We start from the raw sequence: 23,736 nt of genomic DNA on the forward strand, positions 1-23,736 counted from the left end.
AGCGAAATTCCGCTGAAAATCCGCCCTGTGTGAATCCAGCCTAAAAAATAGGAAGAAAATATTTTACACATTATAACTTCCCAGATAGTCCAACAAAGTGATGGGTTCAATGTTATAAGGTGGGATTAGGGTAAAGTTTCCATTTTTTGAATTCTAGGGTAGGTGAGGGGATTTTATAGCCAACAGTGTGTTCCTGTTAAACTGGATTTGCACGGCTATATGCAAGTTGCATCAGACAGCACACTGACATCGGTCTGTGTGGTGTTCAATCTACACACGGATTGGGTATTACATGCCATATTCTCATATGTGATGAGTAAGGATTTGGCGCTCACTGGAAGGATACAGAAAAGTGTAGTAGGTGAGGGGTCTTGATTGCCAGGTGAAGACGAATATTCCTAGGTGCTGTAAACAATCTCATAGGAGAGAGCGGCTAGAGGGAAACTCCAATCATGGCATGAAGGAGGAAGATATAAATGAAATAAAAGAAAAAAACCTCAGCGCTCGCACCGTGGAATAGGTGGAAATAGAATATACTGAAGAGACTAAAGTTATATCACTTACTTCAAGGAGGCGCCTTTAGGGTAGGCGCCTCCTAATCCAAATAGGCGTATCAAATATGGTACCGATCAACAATGATGAACAGGTTCCACGATTTTAATAAAATAAAATAAAATAAAAATATAATACACAACGCGTTTCGGCCGCACGGCCGAAACGCGTTGTGTATTATATTTTTATTTTATTTTATTTTATTAAAATCGTGGAACCTGTTCATCATTGTTGATCGGTACCATATTTGATACGCCTATTTGGATTAGGAGGCGCCTACCCTAAAGGCGCCTCCTTGAAGTAAGTGATATAACTTTAGTCTCTTCAGTATATTCTATTTCCACCTATTCCACGGTGCGAGCGCTGAGGTTTTTTTCTTTTATTTCATTTATATTCTCATATGTGATACAGACGAAAAAAAGAAAATGGCAATTTTTTTTTTCACGCAGCACTTTTGTCTTTAGTGGCGAAACTATAATGGGTCTGTGTGCTGTCCATGAAATGTACGGACAGCTCCCAGACTGAAAATACTGCCATTTGAATAAGCCCTTAACTTCATAATGATGCATCAGGTTTTTTTTTTTAAATTTATGGTCAGACAACTTATACCTGTCATGTATTTTCCATAAATGTTCGTAAATGTACGCCCTAGGGTGTGAAGGGGTTAAGGTGTCTTCACCTTTTGGATATTTAAACACATTGCAATGGCAGATGTAGACAGGTGATTACATATTGCTGTCCAGATAAATATTTCGATAACATTTCCATTTGTCCTGCTTTATCATAATTGCTCTACTGTGGGGTTTTTTTTTTATACGTATTAGTTTTAACTCCCTCTATTAGTGTTATTTCTCCTGAGAGAAATATTTCCGTAATGTGCCTGTAAAGAAATAGAAAAATCTGCATGTATACATATGGGTTAAGACTCCTACAGATAGACGTATTTGTATTCTTAAAATTTGCATGTGCAATACATAGATAATAGAACCCAATGATTTCAATGGGTTCATCCTCACTTTCCTTTTTTTCACATGCGTTTCACATGCACATAATAAAATGTAGCATAGAAATCTATGGGAGGTGCGCAAATACTTATATATGTTCGTAAATACGCTATATTCTGCGCAATTCCACGAAAAAAAAAGAACACATCTGCACCTAAATAGGCCAAATGGCCTTTTAAATTGAATATTATGATAAGTCTTCAACCCGCACTACACCTCAGAAAGAAGTCCTCTATTTGATTAAGATTGTTTTAAAAAAATATGTTTTCTAACTTAATTGTATCTGCAATCTAATAGCTATTCATTGAAAATTGATTGTGGATTAATTTTATTATAGTTATTTCAATAAAATGTTATACATTAGCTTTTCTAATGTAATTTTACCCATTGTATTGTTGGTGTGTGTGTGTGTATATATATATATATATATATATATATATATATATATATATATATATATATATATATATATGTGTGTGTGTGTGTATATGTATATAAAATACACACACCGTATTACCCCCAAAATAAGACAGGGTCTTATATTAATTCGCTTTAGGGCTGATTTTCAAGGGATGTTTTATTTTTCCATTAACAACAATCTATATTTATCAGTGAACAAAAAAATCAACATTTATTCAAATATAGTCATGTCATCCCATTCTGGATATATTAGAGCCACAATGCTTTAATATAATGAGCTTGGGAGTGGAGTGATGCCAGCAGGACTATCCGATCTGTGTGTGAGAGCTCAGCTCTTGTCAACCCTTATTGTTTTGGGTCTCGTGGGGTCTTTTGAGTGCGATTCTTAGGGGGTGTCTGCTTTTCTTGGTAAAGGGTCTATCTGTCCTGCTGCATTCTATTGCCAACTGATTTTATTTTTTTTTACATGTATAGCTGCTTGGACACTAGTGCTTATTTTTGGAGTGGGTCTTACATTTCGAGCATCCCCAAAAATCCTGAAAAATCATGATAGGGCTTATTTTTGGAGTAGTCCTTATCTTCAGGAAAAAGCTATATATAATTATGTGTGTGTATATTTTTTCCCCCAGTTTTTAAAATACTTTAATGAGGTACACTACCGTTTGAAAAGTTTGGGGTCACATTGAAATATCCTTATTTTTGAAGGAAAAGCACTGTACTTTTCAATGAAGATAACTTTAAACTAGTCCTAACTTTAAACAAATGCACTCTATACATTGCTAATGTGGTAAATGACTATTCTAGCTGCAAATGCCTGGTTTTTTGTGCAAAATCTACAAAGGTGAATAGAGGCCCATTTCCAGCAACTATCACTCCAGTGTTCTAATGGTATAATGTGTTTGCTCATTGGCTCAGAAGGCTAATTGCTGATTAGAAAACCCTTGTGCAATCATGTTCACACATCTGAAAACAGTCTAGCTCGTTACAGAAGCTACAAAACGGACCTTCCTGTGAGCAGATTGAGTTTCTGGAGCATCACATTTGTGGGGTCAATTAAACGCTCAAAATGGCCAGAAAAAGAGAACTGTCATCTGAAACTCGACAGTCTATTCTTGTTCTTAGAAATGAAGGCCATTCCATGCGAGAAATTGCTAAGAAATTGAAGATTTCCTACAACGGTGTGTACTACTCCCTTCAGAGGACAGCACAAACAGGCTCTAACCAGAGTAGAAAAAGAAGTGGGACAGTTCCAGCATTGACTCCCTGCATGATCACGCAGGAGAAGTGCACTAGGGGCGGAGCCTGGCCGCGGACTGTGATGGAAGCCTGAACACAGCGCTCCCTCACTAAGGCACGGAACCCGGCTCCAAACAGCTGCAATCTGACGAAAAATGGGGAAAATTACCAGAGAAAGAGGAGGAGAACAGCAGGGGACACCTCGACCTGCCCGGAGCCAGACCGATATGCAGAGGTTCCTGAAAGACCGGAGCTCCCGCTCCCCGCACGGAGCGGGCAAGATGGTGCCGGCAGCAGCTGCAGCATCGTCCTCAGCAAGGGAGAGAGAAAGCTCCTCAGAGGGTGAAGAGGATGAACCCCTTTCCAAAGGATTTATGAAGGACTTACTGATGAAAACAATTAAACCAGTGATGGCTGAACTGACAGAAATCAAGGAAGAGGTGAGGAGCACGGGGAGGAGGGTGGAGGAATTAGAGAGGTCAGCCGCCATTATCACCACACATTCCAGTGAGCTTGCCACAGTAGTCAGAGAGCAACACATACATATCAACAGACTACTACTCACACAAGAAGATATGGAGAATAGGAGCAGGCGTAAGAATATTCGCATAAAGGGCCTGCCAGAGTCTTGGGCGCAGGACACTCTAGAAAAAATCGCCAGAGAGATCTTTGTGGACCTGATTGGGGGGGACAGAGCTACCTCTATAACTATAGAGAGGATCCACAGGGCACTAAGGCCACAACCTGCAGCTAGCGACCCCCCCAGAGATATCATATGCAGACTCCTGGCCTTTCCTGATACAGTGGCAATTTTGAACGCAGCTAGGAATGCCAGAAACCTAACTTATGAAGGCGATCAGATCCAATTATTTCAAGATCTCTCGCCCTCGACCCTAGCGAAAAGAAGAATGTTAAAACCTTTGCTAGAGGCTCTTAAAGGAGATGTCCCGAGGCAGCAAGTGGGTCTATACACTTCTGTATGGCCATAATAATGCACTTTGTAATGTACATTGTGCATTAATTATGAGCCATACAGAAGTTATAAGAAGTTTTATACTTACCTGCTCCGTTGCTAGCGTCCTCGTCTCCATGGAGCCGACTAATTTTTGGCCTCTGATGGCCAAATTAGCCGCGCTTGCGCAGTCCGGGTCTTCAGCTTTCTTCTATGGAGCCGCTCGTGCCAGAGAGCGGCTCTGTGTAGCTCCGCCCCGTCACGTGCCGATTCCAGCCAATCAGGAGGCTGGAATCGGCAGTGGACCGCACAGAAGAGCTGCGGTCCACGAAGGTAGAAGATCCCGGCGGCCATCTTCAGCGGTAAGTATTGAAGTCACCGGACCGCCGGGATTCAGGTAAGCGCTGTGCGGGTGGTTTTTTTAACCCCTGCATCGGGGTTGTCTCGCGCCGAACGGGGGGGGGGGTTAAAAAAAAAAAAACCCGTTTCGGCGCGGGACATCTCCTTTAAAGCAAAAAATATTCGCTATGCGTGGCTCTTTCCATTCGGTTTGGGCGTCACCCATAAAGGGAGAAGAATAAATATTCGTACCCCGGAGGACCTCCAGAACAACTGGAAACACTTGGATATGGAACCTATTGAACTCCCTAACTGGCTCCCGCTGCCGGAGTTCCCAGGTCTCCCACCTCTCCCCGCTCCAGATCACTGGCACACAGTCAATTACACCAAATCTCCTAGGAGCAAACAAAAAAAGAAAAGCAGAGAAGAAAATACCTCTGGAGACACCTGAACGTTAGAACATAATGAGGATACCCCTTCTACAAGGACATAGTCCTTTCCGGATACACCCCCTCTTTCCACTCTCGTTTCAGGAAAATATTAAGATGTCCTAGAGATGGATCATCTACACCCCCACTTAGATAAGGAGACCGATCGTGCCTTTCCGACCAGGCTACCTATTTTTTTCCTTTTTTCTTGTTTACTTTTTCTTTTGTATTTTTCCTTTTTTACAATTTTATCTAAAGCTACAGTTTAAAGTTTTATTGAATTATCATCCCGACCGCCTCGTCTAGACGACTAGACCCCTTTGAGAGTTAAAAACTAGTCGTCCCTCCGAAAGGAGGACTGTTTCTTTTTCTTTTTTTTTTATTAGTGGACTCAGCTCGCAACAACCAAGTTAACTAACCACGTGGTCCACTAATTGTTTGTCTTTAAGTGTTAAATTTGTTCCCTCCCCCCCTCTTTTTCCTTCCTTCTTTCCCTCTCTTTACCCCCCCCCTTTCTTCCACGCGGACTTCTAGATCTTACTCCTAGACGGACAGAGGCACCCAAGTAAACCCGAAGTCCCACTGATTCATCCGCCGCTGAACCGTCCAGGACTCGATAGAATCTACATCTGCCCGAACAACTACTCAAACGAGATCCCAAGACCAGCACCAGAGAAGACAACATGGAGACGGTAAGGTTCACGTCATTCAATGTCCGGGGTCTCAACACTCCACAGAAAAGACATAACATTTCACAGCTAATTAAAAAATATAAAACCAAGGTACTCTTAGTGCAAGAAACGCACTACAAATCTAGCAAGTGCCCTAACTTACCAGGGCGACAATTCAGACAGAGCTTCCATAACTCCCACCCGACCTCCGCCTCCAAGGGGGTATCTATTTTCCTTCACAGATCCTTGACATTTAATTTAAAAGCCGAATACTCGGACGAACTAGGTAGAGTGCTGTTTATCAAAGGCTCCGTAGATAAGGTTAAGGTAACAATAGCTAATCTATACGCACCAAACTCCAACCAAGTCAATTGGCTGATAGACCAATTAAATATACTAAGAGAATTCGCAGAGGGTTTCATAATTCTAGGAGGAGATCTAAACACAGTACTGAACCCCTTACTGGATTCCTCAACGGGTAGATCCTGGGTCCCCCAAAAACAAATCCAAAAGCTAAACAAAACACTGGCGGACATGGGATTAGTGGACACATGGCGGTCCTTCAACCCTTCTCTAAAAGATTATTCCTTCTTTTCCCAAATACATGCCTCGTATCATAGGCTCGACTATGTCCTGTAATCCCAGAGCCTACTAACAAAAGTCGAAGGGGCACATATGGAAGCAATTACGCTATCCGATCACGCGCCTACCCACGCGGATATTAAGAGTGGGGAGGAAGGGCCTGGGGAGTGGAGCTGGAAGCTAAACATCTCTCTTCTGGATTCAGAGGCAGAAAGGACACTTTTATCTAAACAACTGGAGGAATATTTCATACTAAACGATACAGAAGGGGTGAAATATCCAGTTGTATGGGAAGCACACAAAGCTTATATACGAGGTCTCTTCATAGCGTTAGGGTCCAGAATCAAAAAGAAGCACCAAGCAGAAATAGATTCCCTCCTATCAAAAATTGCAAAACTAGAACAAATAACAAAGCTTTCGCAAGCTTCTGATAAACAGAAGGATCTGATAGAGCTTAGACGGGAACTCAAAAACCACCTGGAGACCAGATATAACAAGAAACTTCTCTATTTTAAACATGTAACATATGCACACGGCAACAGAGGTAGCAAGCTTCTCACATCCCAAATTAAGAAAATAAAGTCTAGAAACGCCATCGCCACAATTAAAGACCAAGTGGGAAAACCAACATCATCCTCCCATGAAATAGCGGAAAATTTCCAGCGTTATTACTCAAACTTATATAACCTAAAAGCACAAAATCCCAATAAAAGCCATGCGGAGTTAGAAAAAAGTATCGACAAATTTTTAGATTCAGTCCGCCTACCAAAACTGGAGGAGAATGCCTCCAAATCCCTCCTAGCTCCCATCTCCACGCAAGAAGTGGAAGAGATAGTAATGCAATGCCCCACAGGGAAAAGTCCTGGGCCGGACGGTCTACCAGGTACTTATTACAAAACTTTTAGGAAGACATTAATCCCAAAACTTAAAAATCTTTTTGACGCACTTCTGTCCGGTGATGCGCTTACCAAACAAGCACAGGAAGCACACTTAACGCTTATCTACAAAGATAACAAGGACCCTGAGCTCTGTAGCAGCTACAGACCGATATCCTTGATCAACGTGGATGTTAAACTGTGGGCGAAGTTGCTAGCAAAAGGTTAGAGAATTTGATTCCCTCCCTGATAAATAACGAACAAACAGGTTTCGTTAAAGGCAGAGAGGGTAGAAACAACTGTATTAGACTCCTCCACGCAACAAAATACGCACAAGCTCAGAAAATCCCCTTAGTACTGATCAGCACCGACGCCGAGAAGGCATTTGATAGGGTGAGCTGGACTTATATGAAAAAAGTACTCTCCCATTTTAATCTCCCCCCCTTATTCATCTCAGCAATCTTTTCGTTATATCAGGACCCATACGCCAGAATAAAGATAAATAACCTATTATCTCCCCCATTTAATATTAGAAATGGCACCCGACAGGGATGCCCCCTCTCCCCGACCCTTTTTATTTTATCGATGGAACCTCTCCTACAAGGGGTGAGACTAAATCCCAATATAAAAGGTCTCAAAACAAGTTCCAAGGAAATGCATACAGCAGCCTTCGCAGATGACGTGATGTTTGTCATTTCTGACCCAGAAAAAAGCATCCCACACTTACTAACTCTACTAGAAGACTATGGGAAAATCTCCAACTTTAAAATTAATTTTTCAAAATCCACCATACTCAACATTACTCTACCCCCAAGTAAATTTAAAACACTAAGTACGGGCTCACCCTTCAAATGGTCCAATTCATCAGTAGACTATCTCGGGATCACCATTACTAAAGAAGCTGAGGACCTATACAAACACAATTACACCCCATTGCTAACACAAGTCAAGCACCTTCTCCACACTTACGACATGCCGTTCATTTCATGGTTCGGCCGTAAAAACGTGTTAAATTCTTATGTTCTTCCCACAATTCTGTATAAACTCAGAATGCTTCCGGTGGCACTCCCCAGGGCCTTTTTCAAAACAGTACGCTCAGCCTTTTCGGGATACGTATGGAGGCAGAGAAAGCCTCGTTTAGCATACAGTCTGATGATAAGGAGGAGAGAGGAGGGAGGGATAGGGCTGCCATGTGTCCATGACTATTACCTGGCCGCACAACTGAATTACTGGTGGGAATTGACCTCCACCTCTGGAGATACCCTACTACATTCTCTAGCAACAGAAACACACGGTAACACACTATTAGAAGACCTGTGGTTCCCAAAAAAAGGTATGTTCAGATCCAAAAAATTCAACCCCCTGTTAAGGGGCCCCATGGAAGTTTGGGACAAGCTGAGACCAAGATTGGCTCCCACGCCTTCCCCGACAACCCCGCTTAACCTCCTCAATAAAATATTGGGAAAACCAACGGACGAGATGACAAGACACATATGGAGAGACCTGGCCTCATTAAAAGTAAAAGACCTACAAGCTCAAGCACATAAAAAACCTGATGATATCATAGCGAGCTTACTACCCCAGAATCAGCTCTCCTTTCTACAAAGAGCTCACCTAACCTTTATGATTGAGGATTTTAAGAAAAAATTTAGATCCACTCGTCCAGCCACTTTATTTGAAAATCTCCTTGACAGGGATATTTTCAACAAAAAAGCGATAACGATACTCAGAAAAAAAATTATATCACCCCCTTCAACCTACAAACCCAACTTCCTCAAATCTTGGGAGAAAGAGCTAAATGTTTCCCTGTCTCCAACAGATACAAAACTAATCCTCCAAACAGCATTTGGCGTATCCCCGTGCATTCTGTTACAGGAGAGTCATTATAAGCTCTTAGTCCGCTGGTATAAGACACCACAGTGGCTGTGCGCCTACAAACTTACCCCACACGATAGGTGCTGGCGATGCGACATAGGTGTAGGATCCTTCAGGCATATCTGGTGGGAGTGCCCTAGCATTTCCACATATTGGGAGGAAATAGGAAAAGCTTTACAACAAATTAAGCCGAATCTATTATTAACAGCAGAGACATTATTTTTGTGGAAACCGTCAAATGCATTCCACCCGCTGAAAGACAGGCTGATAGCCTTTTTGTTGGACGCCGCTAAGGCGCTGATACCAGTGCTGTGGATGCAAAAGACACCCCCGACCCTCTCTCAGTGGAGAATGAAAGTAGATGCCATCTACAATATGGAGGAACTATATAGCTGGAGCAAAGGCTCTCATGAAAGCTTTGACAGGATCTGGTCCCCTTGGAGGCGGATGCGGTTTTGATTTTGAGTGGGATTCTGAGTGAGATAGACTGATTACTATATCCAAACATACTTAAGGAGGAGACAGATGGATCGGGCCAGAGGGTTCCCTAAGATCCTAACCTACTTACCCTCCATAGAGAAGAGACGACCCGGGCATTGGTAGCTGATGTGGAACTTGCCGTTACACCCGAGTAGAAGCCAAAAAGAATCTAAGTCCCCCCCCCCCCCTATTCCTCCCCCTTTATTCCGGCCTTCTTTCCCCCCCCCCCACCCCTTTACCCCCTAGAAGTTTACTCTCTGCACATTCTGAATTTGGACTTATATGATTAATCTCCAAAAGTGTGGAGAGTATCTTGCATTTTTGTATTGATGTTATAAAACTGTTAAATACCAATAAAAATCTGATTTAAAAAAAAAAAAAAAAAAGAAAAAGAAGTGGGAGGCCGCGTTGCACAACTAAGCAAGAAGATAAGCACATTAGAGTCTCTAGTTTGAGAAACAGACGCCTCACAGGTACCCAACTGGCATCTTCATTAAATAGTACCCGCAAAACACCAGTGTCAACATCTACAGTGAAGAGGCGGCTGCGGGATTTTGGGCTTCAGGGCAGAGTGGCAAAGAAAAAGCCATATCTGAGACTGGCCAATAAAAGAAAAAGATTAAGATGGGCAAAAGAACACAGACATTGGACAGAGGAAGACTGGAAAAAAGTGTTGTGGACGGATGAATCCAAGTTTGAGGTGTTTGGATCACAAAGAAGAACGTTTGTGAGATGCAGAACAAATGAAAAGATGCTGGAAGAATGCCTGACGCCATCTGTTAAGCATGGTGGAGGTAATGTGATGGTCTGGGGTTGCTTTGGTGCTGGTAAGGTGGGAGATTTGTACAGGGTAAAAGGGATTCTGAATAAGGAAGGCTATCACTCCATTTTGCAACGCCATGCCATACCCAGTGGACAGCGCTTGATTGGAACCAATTTCATCCTACAACAGGACAATGACCCTAAACACACCTCCAAATAGTGCAAGAACTATTTACAGCAGAAGCAGGCAACTGGTATTCTATCGGTAATGGAGTGGCCAGCGCAGTCACCAGATCTGAACCCCATTGAGCTGTTGTGGGAGCAGCTTGACCGTATGGTACGCCAGAAGTGCCCATCCAACCAATCCAACTTGTGGGAGATGCTTCTAGAAGCGTGGGGTGCAATTTCACAAGCTTACCTCAACAAATTAACAGCTAGAATGTCAAAGGTGTGCAATGCTGTAATTGCTGCAAAAGGAGGATTCTTTGACGAAAGCAAAGTTTGATGTAAAAACAATGTTATTTCAAATACAAATCATTATTTCTAACCTTGTCAATGTCTTGACTCTATTTTCTATTCATTTCACAACGCATGGTGGTGAATAAGTGTGACTTTTCATGGAAAACACAAAATTGTTTGGGTGACCCCAAACTTTTGAACGGTAGTGTATATGAACTGCTCAGGTAATGCAAAAGTTGATCTGTAAAAGAGCTTGACAACTCAAGTACCAACCTATGTGAACTTTAAAGTGTGGTAATGTGACGCCTTTTTTCTCATTTAAGTGCCGTCCATATCTGTGTGAAAGCTGAACCTGACGAAGCCTCCAGTTTGCATGCAAAAGTTTCCTCCTTGTTTTTCTTGTCAATGAAAATAGTCAGTGTGTTTATAACAATAGCATACTGGTCTTCTTTCAAAGAGTAGCACCATCAAATTATTGTATTCTTGCTCTCATCCATTGTGATTTAAATTTATATTTTCATTCTTTTATACTTTAGGCATGCATGAAGGTAACTTGCACAAGTGAAGATCCTAAAAAGAGCTCATGCACATGTTTGGGAAATTATGCTTTAGCTTGTGCTGAAAGTGGTATTGCTATATCTGATTGGAGAAATGAAAATTGTGGTGAGTTGTATTTTTTAGGTAAAGCAAAATAAAAATTGCTGTGTGCTATAGGTGTAAACACATTTATTCTGCTAGGGTGATATAATGACAAAATCTTATTATTTTGAAAATCAATAAGCATGACTATTTTGTGGATCTAATGGTGAAATCAGTCTATAACATTGACTTTAGTTGGAATATCACCTCACACATTTTGTAGTAATGCATCATCAAAGGCCTCCACTGTAGTTTCCTTTAAGATGTGTGGCAGTGCAGTTGTGCAGTCTAAGGGTGCGTTCCCACGAGCATGTTTTTGTGCATACTTAGGTGCGTACATGCGTCCGCACCTAGGTACGAGCAAAAACACTCGTGAACACAGCTGCATGCTTGTTGTCAATGGAGCCGCGGCTGCTGCTGGTGTTAAGGACCGTGCCCGGTCACATAACCTTTCAGGTCAAGAGGTCCAAGTTAATCCCATATCAGGGTGCACCCCGGAAAACCAAGAACTAAACACTGAGACAGTTATCAGTTTCCTCAGATACGTAGAGAAGAACCACGGCAGGCAACAAGTAGTTCTCTCTGTAAGGAGGCGATACGTACTGAGCGTTTATTCTCCTTTTATAGCTTTCTATACAGGAAAGGAATGTCTTGTTAGTCACAGCATACATCTCATTGGGTTAAGCACAGATTATGAATTATGCATTGTTCGGCAACCGCATAGCGTGGGTGAGAGTCTATGAAATGTCCTTCAAGTCTCTGTTTATCCGGCGTGATGTGGTTCCTCCCTTGTGATCTGGACAGTCATTATTGTTGGTACAGTTAGTTCCTTGTCCAAATCTCAAGGCGTGGGTGAGCTTCTTCTTCTGAGAACAGCTGCACATCAGGCATCTGGATAGATATGGTTCTCGGAAAAACAGAAAAAAAAACATGAGACACTGCACCGCACCATCCTGCCTTAAGCTTGTTTCTGCTTTGAATTATTGTTCTAATACACACAAGCCTATTCACATCTTATAATGCTCCATTTTGTATCTAGCGTCCATTTTGAGGCAGATTCTTTATTTTAATGCACACATACTTCATCACCGGCAGTTCCATTGAAAACAATGCTTTACCAGCCCCCTGCATTCTTTTTCAGGGAAGGGCTTTACATATAAGCCCTTCCCTGAAATAAAAACATTTTAGTGCAAAACAAAAAAAAATATTAAAAAAACTTCCCTCTCCGCCGCTGCCGTGACCTCGGCGGGCATAAAGAACACATCTGCCACATGTGGCAGATGTTTCCTTCACCCCCACTGGTTAAAAGAATTCTCTGCTGTTGCAAAGGAAATTCTTCAATTCTCAACCGCAGCTGTCACACATGGCAGCTGCGGTAGAGAATCCTGCTGCCGGCATCCTGTCAATGGCTTTAAAAAAAGTGTATTAAAAAAAAAAAAACAATACTCACCTCCCTTTAGCTGCCGGGGCTCAGCCGCGACTTCTGGCACTGTCCCCGGCTCTGTAGTTCTAAACTATCAGTAGCCGGGGATTTAAAATACCTGCCTGCTGGTAGCTCCGATTGTGATTGGCTGAGCACTTCAGCCAATCACAATCAGAGCTACCAGCAGGTGGGGATTTTAAATCCCTGGCTGCTGATAGTTTAAAACAGGAGTGCAGAGACGGGGACAGTGACGGAAGTCACCGCTGAGCCCTGCCAGCTGTCAATGATTTTTCAGGGAAGGGCTTATGAAGCCCTTCCCTGAAAAGCCTTCTAAAATAGTGAAAAAAAGAAAATACTCACCTGCCGGGGCTACATCGCGGCTTCTGCAGCTGTCCCCAGCTCTGTAGTTCCGAACTATCAGCAGCCGGGGATTTAAAATCCCCACCCGCTGAGCCTCGGCAGCTGTCAGTGGCTTTGCAGGGAAGGGCTTCATAAGCCCTTCCCTGAAAAGCCAATTAAAAGTAGTGTAAAAAAAAAAATTACTTACCTGTCAGCCGCTGCTGTGTCCCCCGCGGGGATGAAGAATACATCTGCATGCGGCAGATGTTTCCTTCATCCCCGCTAGTTAAAAGAATTACATTTAACTGAACTGTACAGATGCTGTGGGGCTCTCCTCCGTCACGGCTGGATCTTCTTTCTTCTGCCCGATAGATGCACTTGGCACTCCAGTGGCGTGCCACACGCATGCGCCATGCTCACTTTTTCCTTTTTAATCTCCTGTGGATCCTCGGCACAGCGACAAGCTGCAGGTGTGCCGCTGCGGGGATGGCTTCTATTAACTTCAATGGAAGTGTCCCTGTGGGATCCACAGAAAAATGGAGCATACTACTATTTCTTCCTGCGCGTGCGACCTGCATGCCTGGAAAAAAAAAATCACATCCACATGTATTAAGTTGCCCTACAGATGCGAATGCATCCCTATGGGCTTCTAGAGATGCGAATCTTACGCTCGGGGGGCTTGTGCGGATTTTATAATTAAAATCTGCCCATGGACATTGGGCCTTACTCAGTAATCGGTACTCGTGAGTTATAAGTCACTACTTTTTAAATTAATTTTAAAAATGTTTCACCAATACATATGCGTAAAGAACACTATTAGGCCTCATGTCCACGGCTAAATTGTAATTTAAAATTCGCTGCGTTTTTCCCGCAGCATGATCCGCGCCCATAGGGATGCATTGAACACCCGCAGGTAGTTTAATACCTGTGGATGTCATTTTCCCCTGAGGCGCGGATTGCGTGTGCAGGAAAATACCCGCGGCATGCTCCATTTTTAGTGCGGGTCTCCCGTGGGGACGGCTCCCGCAGGCTTCTATTGAAGCCTATGGAAGCCGTCCGGATCTGCGGCACACCCACACTTGAATTTCTGCTCTCCGGCGCGTGAGCGCGGGAGAGCAGGAGTTTAAAAAAATGGCGTGCCAAGCATACCCGCCGGGCCGAAGAAAGAAGATCTGGCCGCGTCCGGACAGGTAAGTTTAATCTTCTTTTTAGCCTTATGTCCGCGGGAAAGGAGGGACCCGCTGCGGGATTCTGCATGGAGAATCTGCTACGGGCCTGATTTTCCCCGTGGACATGAGGCCTTAAACTCTTTTTATTTCTCTAAAACATATTGATAATATTATTTAGGTGGTATAAACACTGCAATAGCTTGCAATATAGGGTTGAATAGTATATATTAAAAAATTGATGACAGATAACCCACAAGTGCCCAATAATTTAATAACATTCTTTGTATCTTAACAGAAAAGAACTGCAATAATAATCAAATACTTAAGTACAGTCATGTGTCCTGCTTCCAAACATGCTCCTCAATATCTTTCACTGAAGAATGTACTAAGGAAGGGCTATTGGCTGAAGTCTGTGGATGCCCAGAAGGGCTGTATCTAAACAATGACAATACTTGTGTCAAAAAAGAAGATTGTGCATGCTACCATGCTAATGAAATCATACCAGCTGGCAAAGAAATGCAAATAGATGGTTATCCATGGTAAGAAAGGAGGAAGTACAATTTTTATGCTTGTTTGCTTTTTGCATTAATTGAAAAGCTCTGTCAGATACTGATTATGTATTTATTAAGTGACACTTCTACAATGTAAGAAATACTGTAAATAATTACAACTACTGGCCTTCAAAACGATTCCCTAGACAATCAAGAAAAACAATATATCTGTGAATGTAGCTTCTGGATCTAGAAAACTAGAATGTCCTATTTATCCCTTCCGGTCTTAGGGCTCAGTTACATGAGCGTTTTGTGTTGCGCATGTTTTTTGCATTTCCGATTCACATCTATTAGAACCAATGCTTTTGAATGGCAGCGGTCACATATCCAATTTTAACCTGCACAAAAAATGTGCAGCGGTAAAAAATAGGACAGTGAATTTCAAAATGCAACTAACTGCGGCATCAGGATTCTTTGAATGTGAAACCCCTGAATGCTGTCACATTCAGGGGTATCACCTTGTGGTCAATTGGGCCAATGGCAGCAATGGCGGCCCCATTGACAACATACAGAAAAGCTCGTGATCCTCTGCCACAGCTGTGACAGCTGTGGCCGAGGATTTCTTCATCTCCGCGGGGAGTCTCCTCAACACTGAACACTGTGACAGCCCAATAAGCTTTTCCCTAAAAATCATCCCTAGAATGTGTAAAAAAATTTAAAAAATACATACTCGCCTCTCCGCCGCTGATAGGGCTCAGGTGCGTCTAGCCGCTTGGTCCTCCTGAACTGCTCTGAAATCCCCGCCTGCTGAAAGGGCTGTGTCTGATTGGCCGAGTGCTCAGCCAATCACAGGCAGTGCTCAGCCATACAGTGAATGACAGTTGAGCGCTGCCTGTGATTGGTCCCTGCGCTCATCCAATCAGAGGCAGCGTTCAGCCATTTAGCGGTCAAGGCGCAGAGGTGAGTATAATTTTTTTTTTTGCACATTCTAGGGATGAATTTAAGGGAAGGGCTTATATTTAAAGCCTTTCCCCTGAAAATCACTGCAGGAGTTACTGGCAGCCCATTGCTTTCAATGGGGCTGCAGAAGCTCCAGCCCAATTGAAGGCAATGGGAGAAATTCCCGCTCCTGTGCATTCTTTATCCCCACAGGGAGTCCTCTTGTCACTGAATACTGAGACAGTGCTGTTACAGTGTTCAGGGGAGTCCCTGCGGAGATAAAGAAATCCTTGGCCACAGCTGTGGCAGAGGATTGCATTCTTCTCTGTATGTTGCTAATCGGCTGCCGCCGGCCCATTAGCCTCAAGGTGAAACCCCTGAATGTGACAGCATCCAAGAGTTTCACATCCAAGGTATCCCCTGCTGCAGCTGTCACAGCCACAGCAGGGGAAAGCGATGGCATCGCACTTCAAGTGCGAATTTTGAATTCACCCAGTTTTTTTAAACTGTTGCGCCCACTTTGGTGAATTTTTGCCGCATGTGTTTTGCATGCATTTCACGCAAGTAAATGCACAGCAGAAAACGCTCGTCTGACTGAGCCCTTATGCAGTACATTTATGTCCTGAAAACTATGTATTTTCTGAAAACTGATACATGTATGACATAGTAGTAGCACAGACACAACTGTCACAGCCATGATCCTGCTCTAACAGCTGGGATCGGAGATAACTCCGATTAACTCTGTTAGGGTCATTTAGCCCTAAAGCTGACCGGAGCTTATCTGAGTGGTTAGATGCAGGAAGGGATTTTCTAAGAAGGGATGGTAACAGTAAAGATATTTGTCACAGGGGCAGAGAGTCCACAAGAATTTAGAATAAAGCCCTTCATGGTTGGGACTAAAATTAAAACTTCCAATTTTTATTAGAAAAAGCTTAAAAACACATAACGTGGGGGCACATACAAATAACAAAGTAGTCCCTAATAAATAGGGCACTAAAAAGACAGACAGTGATATCTGGAGGTATCAAGTAGACGCCTAATTCCAGGTAAATAAAGGCTATGAATACTCAGCCCTCGATAGTAGGATAACTATTATAGTGCATAAATGTACTACTGAGCTGTTTGTATGTATCGACAAACATAAACTGTCCAGAATTTAATCCATGGATGTAACTACTATACTTTTTCTGGGCAGTGAGGAAATGACGTGCTCGTATTGGTTATGAAAACCCAGGAAGTATCAGTATTTGCTGTCAATATTGTCCAAGCAACGTGATTACTTCACAAATCTTAATATAACAAATGTACAATAATAGAGTTTTTCTCTGAAGATATAATCAGATTGTACGTCAGTAGATTGAGACGATGGCCTGGAAGATCTTATATACTTAGTTGTATAGGATATTTCTATTCATACTACACACTTCATTGGTTTGTTATTTCTGAGATATTCATACTCCACTAATCATTTGTTTGTTACCCGACGCGTTTCTCCGCTAATGCGTAGCGGTTCATCAGGAGTATATAGGGTTTGCAACGTATTTGTTAAACAATAGATATGATCATACTTCATAAGGTTAGGCCAGATGTAGTGAACATTATGAGTAGAGCAGTTAAGTAGACCTTTGTTGACACTTGAGTGCCTTAGCAGTTAGTTCAGAGTAGAAGAGAATATTCTTTACTGAATGACTGTTGAGATATATTTTGTCACAGTAAAACAGTGCAAGAATTATATAGCACTGATTACCGCAGATAGTGCAACAGACTGTGAGCTCTTATCAGGAGCAGAAAATGCATAGGTGATAATGCATTACTTAGCACTTTTAAAGCGACCCCTCTGAACTACAGTACATGCCTAAATGAAATAGCACTATTCTAAACTGCCGAGCACTACTCTCTAGTATAGATGAATTCACTAGTGTATTACTATCTGATAGAGATATCCCAATGGATCAAGTAGCTAAACTAAGATATAGTCAGAGAAGCATAGCCTCCGGCCTGGATGGTAGGACGGGGCTGAATCTGAAACTGCTCTATTATAGTATGAGAATTTAATGAGCAATAAAGTACATGTACCTTGACAAGTGGAGCTTTATATAAGCCCTATACTGTCTAAGCACGTTTTTCTTATGTTAATCTATACTATGACTATTGCCTCATTACAGCAATTATGTCATTGAAAATAGCTCAGCACATTTGCTAACATCTATTACTGAGCATCTATTTAGTGTACTAATGCCGCAACTATATGAACTTTCAGGTTACAATGGCAACCATTATCGGTGTTATAACACAATAGAGCGGTTACCATCAGCTCTTTGCTTATTTCTTCCTACCATTGGCCTATAAAGTTCACCAGTTTGTCTACCATTAATAGCTAAACTTTTTCATCTGGCGTGGACATACACATAATGTTCACTACATCTGGCCTAACCTTATGAATTATGATCATATCTATTGTTTAACAAATACGTTACAAACCCTATATACTCCTGATGAACCGCTACGCATTAGCAGAGAAACGTGCCGAGTAACAAACAAATGATTAGTGGAGTATGAATACCTCATTAATAACAAACAAATGAAGTGTGTAGTATGAATAGAAATATCCAATACAACTAAGTATATAAGATCTTCCAGGCCATCGTCTCAATCTACTGTTGTACAATTTGATTATAACTTCAGAGAAAAACTCTATTATTGTGCATTTGTGATATTAAGATCTGTGAAGTAATCACGTTGCTTGGACACTATTGACATCAAACACTGATACTTCCTGGGTTTTTATAACCAATACGAGCACGTCATTTCCTCACTGCCCAGAAAAAGTATAGTAGTTACATCCATGGATTAAATTCTGGACCGTTTATGTTTGTCGATACATACAAACAGCTTAGTAGTACATTTATGCACTATAATAGTTATCCTACTATCGAGGGCTGAGTATTCATAGCCTTATATTTATCTGGAATTAGGCGTCTACTTGATACCTCCAGATATCACTGTCTGTCTTTTTAGTGCCCTATTTATTAGGGACTACTTTGTTATTTGTATGTGCCCCCACGTTATGTGTTTTTAAGCTTTTTCTAATAAAAATTGGAAGTTTTAACTTTAGTCCCAACTGTGAAGGTCTTAACAGTAAAGATAGGTTGTCATGGCAACTAGCTGGCCTAATAAAGGCTGCCATCTTAGTACACCTATTCGGCCCTAATAGGATACCTGTCTGCATCACGCTGACAGACATAATACACTGCAATACATATGTATGTGGCTGAAATAACTGAACAAAAAAAATACAATTATAGGATTACTTTTGTTATCAAAAAAAGTGATCAAAAAAAGTGACCAAAAGGGATAAAAAGTGATCAAAAAGATGTACAATAAAATCCACAGCCTGCCCTGCAAAAACGAGCTTTCATACAGCTCAGTCAATAAAAAATTGAAAAAGTTATGGGTCTCAAAATGTGGAGACAGGAAACAATTTTTGTTTAAAAAATCTTTATTTTTGTGATTTAAACATGTGATAACACATGAAGAAATATATAAATTAAGTGTTGCCATAATTGTACTGATCCACAGAATTTCATGCCATTGTTACTGCATTGTAAAAGCTGTAAAAACTAACCCTCCCAAAAATCATCTTTTAAAAATTGCACCCCATTTAACTTTTTTATGTTTTCAATGTATTATATGGTACGCTAAATGATACTGTTAAAAAATATAACTATCAACAAAAACAAGCACCCGTGTTGTTCTTTGGAAGGCATGGATGAAAAAACAAAAATATTTTAAAATAAAAAATCTCTGATATACTGTTTGTTATAAACAAAACGGATACTGATTAGATTATATCAACTTTCATTTAGTAAATGCCTCGAAGGAAAATTTACCTGCTTTCCTGGAGATGGAGTAACAGGTATACTATTTTTATCAAATAATACATGACATTTAATATAACCTATATAAAAAGAAAGACATTTTTCCTATCCAATTAAGGATAGCTCAAGTCTGTCTATCTATCTGTCCATTTATCTATCTAATTAAGTATTTCAAGAACATGTCTTCATTTTTATTTCCAGAGATCTGCCCAGGAGGTGCTGAATTTGTGGATTGCAGCCTTTCAAACAATCAAATACGTGTTAACTTAGATTGCAGTAGAAAGAATATGCCAATTATCAGGGTAAGTTGTAAAAGAATAGACTCAAAGTAAGAATAAGGTCCGTCTTTGCTGTAATTGTAAGACCAGGTTTCATACATGAGGTTCTCGGTGTTTCATCCTCTAACTCATCTTACAGATTTGCAGATCTATCAATGAACTTTCTTGTTGTCAACACTGAATGTGGTCATCTGGCACAAATTGTTCTCCATGATCTTCACCTATGCCTCCTTGCTAGTGTCAAGTAATAGTAACCGTTCCACGCCAGTGAACAAACCAATGTCACGTAGAAATAGCAGCTTCAATATCCTTATAAGGCCTCCTTCACACGGGTAATGTGCTTTTACGCTGGCCACATTGTGGCTGAAAATGTGCAGACAGGAGAAAGCCAAAAGTTGCGTTTTCCCGCCCATGGCTGGCTGCGGCATTATGCGCTGCAGCTTGAAATTCCTTTAGGCGGCATAAATCCCCAGAATTACTTCAAATGCCTAAATAGAGGGACCTGTCATGTTTTAGCATTGTTGGACACTGCTAAACTCCCTCCCCCTCCCTTTTTCATCAACTCCCATAAGGCCTCCCTTGCACAGGGCATTTTCAGCAGCGTTTTCAGCCCTGTGCTAAACGCTGTACAAGACTCCCATTCATTTCAATGGGGCTTCTCACACAGGGCTGAAAATGCTGCGTTTTGAACGCGCTGCATGTTCTATCTTTGGGCATTTTCAGCTGAGTCTCCCATTGAAATGAATGGGCAGCGGTTTCAGATGTGCTGAAAAGGCAGCTGAAAAGGCAGCGTTTTGCAAACGCCCTGTGTGAGGGTGGCCTAAGGCCTCCCTCACACAGGGCATTTTCAGCAGCGTTTTCAGCCCTGTGCTAAACGCTGTACAAGGCTTTTATTCATTTCAATAGGGCTGCCCACACAGGGCTGAAAACGCTGCTTTGAAAAACACTGCGTTTTGAAAGCGCTGCATGTTCTATTCTTGGGCGTTTTCAGCTGAGTCTCCCATTGAAATGAATGGGCAGCCTCTTCTTCTGGGCTAAAAAAGGCAGCTGAAAAGGCAGCGTTTTGCAAACGCCCTGTGTGAGGGAGGCCTAAGAGTCTATGGGAGCTGCCAGCGTATATTGGCCAAAAGATAGGACAAGACCTATGTTTTCTGGCCGCGTATTAAATCAGCCGCCGATGTCCTATTTTCGCCAGCCGGACATTTTTACATGGCTAAAAAGCAGCCATCTGAATGAGTACATTGGTATCCAATACTGCAGATGATCAGTTTTTTTTAATGCAGCTAAATTAGCCACGTAAAAATGTCCGTGTGAATAAGGCCTAAGAGTTAAACCTACACGGACACCCTTTTTTGTCACAGCAGTGAAATTACAATTCCCCTACAACAGAATCGGTCATAATGCAGATAGCAGTGACTGATGTTGCAGCCTCCTCTCAGGAATAGCTTCAGCTAACAGAGTGAGCAACAATGACAAGACACAGCACCCGTATATCAGTTAAATAATCTATCTATTTTCCTATGCTATTCTGCCCTGCACAAGCAGGAAGCTAAGAATGAGAAGCCACTTATTACAGATATTATATTTACTTACTATTCAGTTTATAAATAATTATTTCTTAGGCTGGGTTCACACAGGGCGGATTTACCGCGGAATTCCCCTGCGGAATTTCATTGCGGCAAATCCACATGGGTCCGCTAATCCCAGCATTAGCCAGCCATGTGGACGAGATTTGTCAAAAATCTCGTCCACACGGTCCGAAAATCCATCGCAGTAAAGCCGGAATGAGCTAGAATTATCCGGCGCAGCCGCGTGGATTTCCGGGACGCAGCATGTCAATTCTATTTTTTTTTTCTGTTGCAGCCTCGCTACTTTCTATAGGAGAACCGGCTGCAATAAAAAAGCATGCAGCGAAGCTGCTCCAAAACCCGCAGCTAAGTGCCGCAGGTTTTGAAGCTGCGCTTATTCCACGGATATCTCACGTTTTTTTCGCAGCGGCAAAACTATGAGATTTCCGCTGGGAAAGAGTCCTGTGGGAACCCAGCATAACAGATTAAGGGCTCGTTCACACGAGCGTGTTTTGGTGCGTACTTAGGTGCGTACATACGTCCGCACCTAGGTACGAGCAAAAGCACGCGTGAACACAGCTGCATGCTTGTTGTCAATGGAGCCACGGCTGCTGTCGGCGGCTCCATTGAAAACAATGCTCTGCCGGTCCCCTGCATTCTTTTCCAGAGAAGGGCTTTACATATAAGCCCTTCCCTGAAAAAGAAGCATTTTAGTGCAAAACAAAAAAAGAATGAAAAAAAACTTACCTCTCTGCCGCTCCTGTGACCCCCGCGGGCATGAAGAACACATCTGCCGCATGCTGTGACCCCCGCTAGTTAAAAGAATTCCCTGCTGCTACATCTTCCACATCTGTGGCAGATGCAGCAAAAGGAACTCTTCAATTCTCAACCGCAGCTGTCACACATGATAGCTGCGGTAGAGAATCCTGCTGCCGGCATCCTGTCAATGGCTTTTCAGGGAAGGGCTTCATTGCTTCAGCCAATCACAATCAGAGCTACCAGCAGGAGGGGATTTTAAATCCCCAGCTGCTGATAGCTCAGCAGCGCTACAGAGCCGGGGACAGCGGCAGAAGTCCCCCCTGAGCCCCGGCAGCCATTAGTGGCTTTGCAGGGAAGGGCTTCATAAGCCCTTCCCTGAAAAGCCTTTTAAAATAGTAAAAAAAAATTTAAAAAATAGGTACTCACCTCCCTTCAGCTGCCGAGGCACAGCCGCATCTTTTCCTGCTGTCCCCTGCACTGTGTTGCTGAACTGCTGATCTATCAGCAGCCGCAGATTTAAAATCCCCGCCTGCTGAAAGAGCTGAATGTAATTAGCTGAGGTGCTCAGCCAATCACAGGCAGCTCTCACCTGTCATTCATTCGGGAAGAGCTGCCTGTGATTGGCTGAGCACCTCAGCCAATCACATTCAGTTCTTTCAGCCAGCGGGGATTTTAAATCCCCGGCTGCTGATAGATCAGCAGTTCAGCACCACAGTGCAGGGGACAGCAGGAGAAGACGCGGCTGTGCCCCGGCAGCTGAAGGGAGGTGAGTATCTATTTTTTTTGTTTTTTAAATCGCTTTTAATTGATTTCCATGGAAGGGCTTATATGTAAAGCCCTTCCCTGAAAAACAATTCAGGTGTGCCAGCAGACCATTGTCTTCAATGGAGCCGCCGCCAGCAGCAGCGGCTCCATTGAAGTGAATGGCTGCATTTTTTTTTTTCACCAAAATTTTTCCTTTTCAGTTAAGAGCCTATATGTTAAGCTCTTCCCTGAAAAAGAATTCAGGTGTGCCAGCAGACTGTTGTCTTCAATGGAGCCGCCGCCAGCAGCAGCGACTCCATTGAAGTGAATGGCTGCATTTTTTTTTTTCACCAAAATTTTTCCTTTTCAGTTAAGAGCCTATATGTAAAGATCTTCCCTGAAAAACAATTTGGTGGTGCCAGCAGACCGTTGTCTTCAATGGAGCCGCCAGCAGCAGCAGCGGCTCCATTGAAGAGAATGGCTGCATTTTATATTTTCTTTTACACTAAAATCTTTCTTTTTCAGGGAAGGGCTTATATGTAAAGTCCTTCCCTGAAAAGGAATGCAGGGAGCCAGCAGGTCATTGTTTTCAATGGAGCCGCCGGCAGCAGCATGTATATGGTGCACGCATGTCCTATCTTTGCAGGCACGCACCTGCAAAGTACGGACATGTGCACACACCATATGGAATGCAGTGTTGTAAATACAAGCGTGTTTTGTGTGTGCGTACCAAAACACGCTCGTCTGAACGCACCCTAATTCTGTGAAGGCAGACTGAACTTTTTTTATTGCCCACTTTTTCCTGATGATTATAATCTATATAAACTCATGAGACATTCATTGTATATATTAGGTTTTAAAATATAAAATTACA

At 42.4% G+C, this 23,736-nt stretch overlaps 1 protein-coding gene across 1 annotated transcript in view; it reads left to right on the forward strand.

Moving 5' to 3' along the window:
• Positions 1 to 23,736, forward strand: part of MUC19 (mucin 19, oligomeric) — a 176,733-nt gene that overhangs the window by 127,302 nt on the left and 25,695 nt on the right. The window contains exons 35-38 of the mRNA XM_066589311.1: positions 11,172 to 11,298; positions 14,501 to 14,744; positions 19,502 to 19,551; positions 19,715 to 19,815. Coding sequence (XP_066445408.1) covers positions 11,172 to 11,298; positions 14,501 to 14,744; positions 19,502 to 19,551; positions 19,715 to 19,815 — 522 coding nt within the window. The remainder of the gene's footprint in view (positions 1 to 11,171; positions 11,299 to 14,500; positions 14,745 to 19,501; positions 19,552 to 19,714; positions 19,816 to 23,736) is intronic.

Source organism: Eleutherodactylus coqui, chromosome 2 (assembly GCF_035609145.1).
Source record: "Eleutherodactylus coqui strain aEleCoq1 chromosome 2, aEleCoq1.hap1, whole genome shotgun sequence".
In the NCBI taxonomy this organism is placed as follows: Eukaryota; Metazoa; Chordata; class Amphibia; order Anura; family Eleutherodactylidae; genus Eleutherodactylus; species Eleutherodactylus coqui.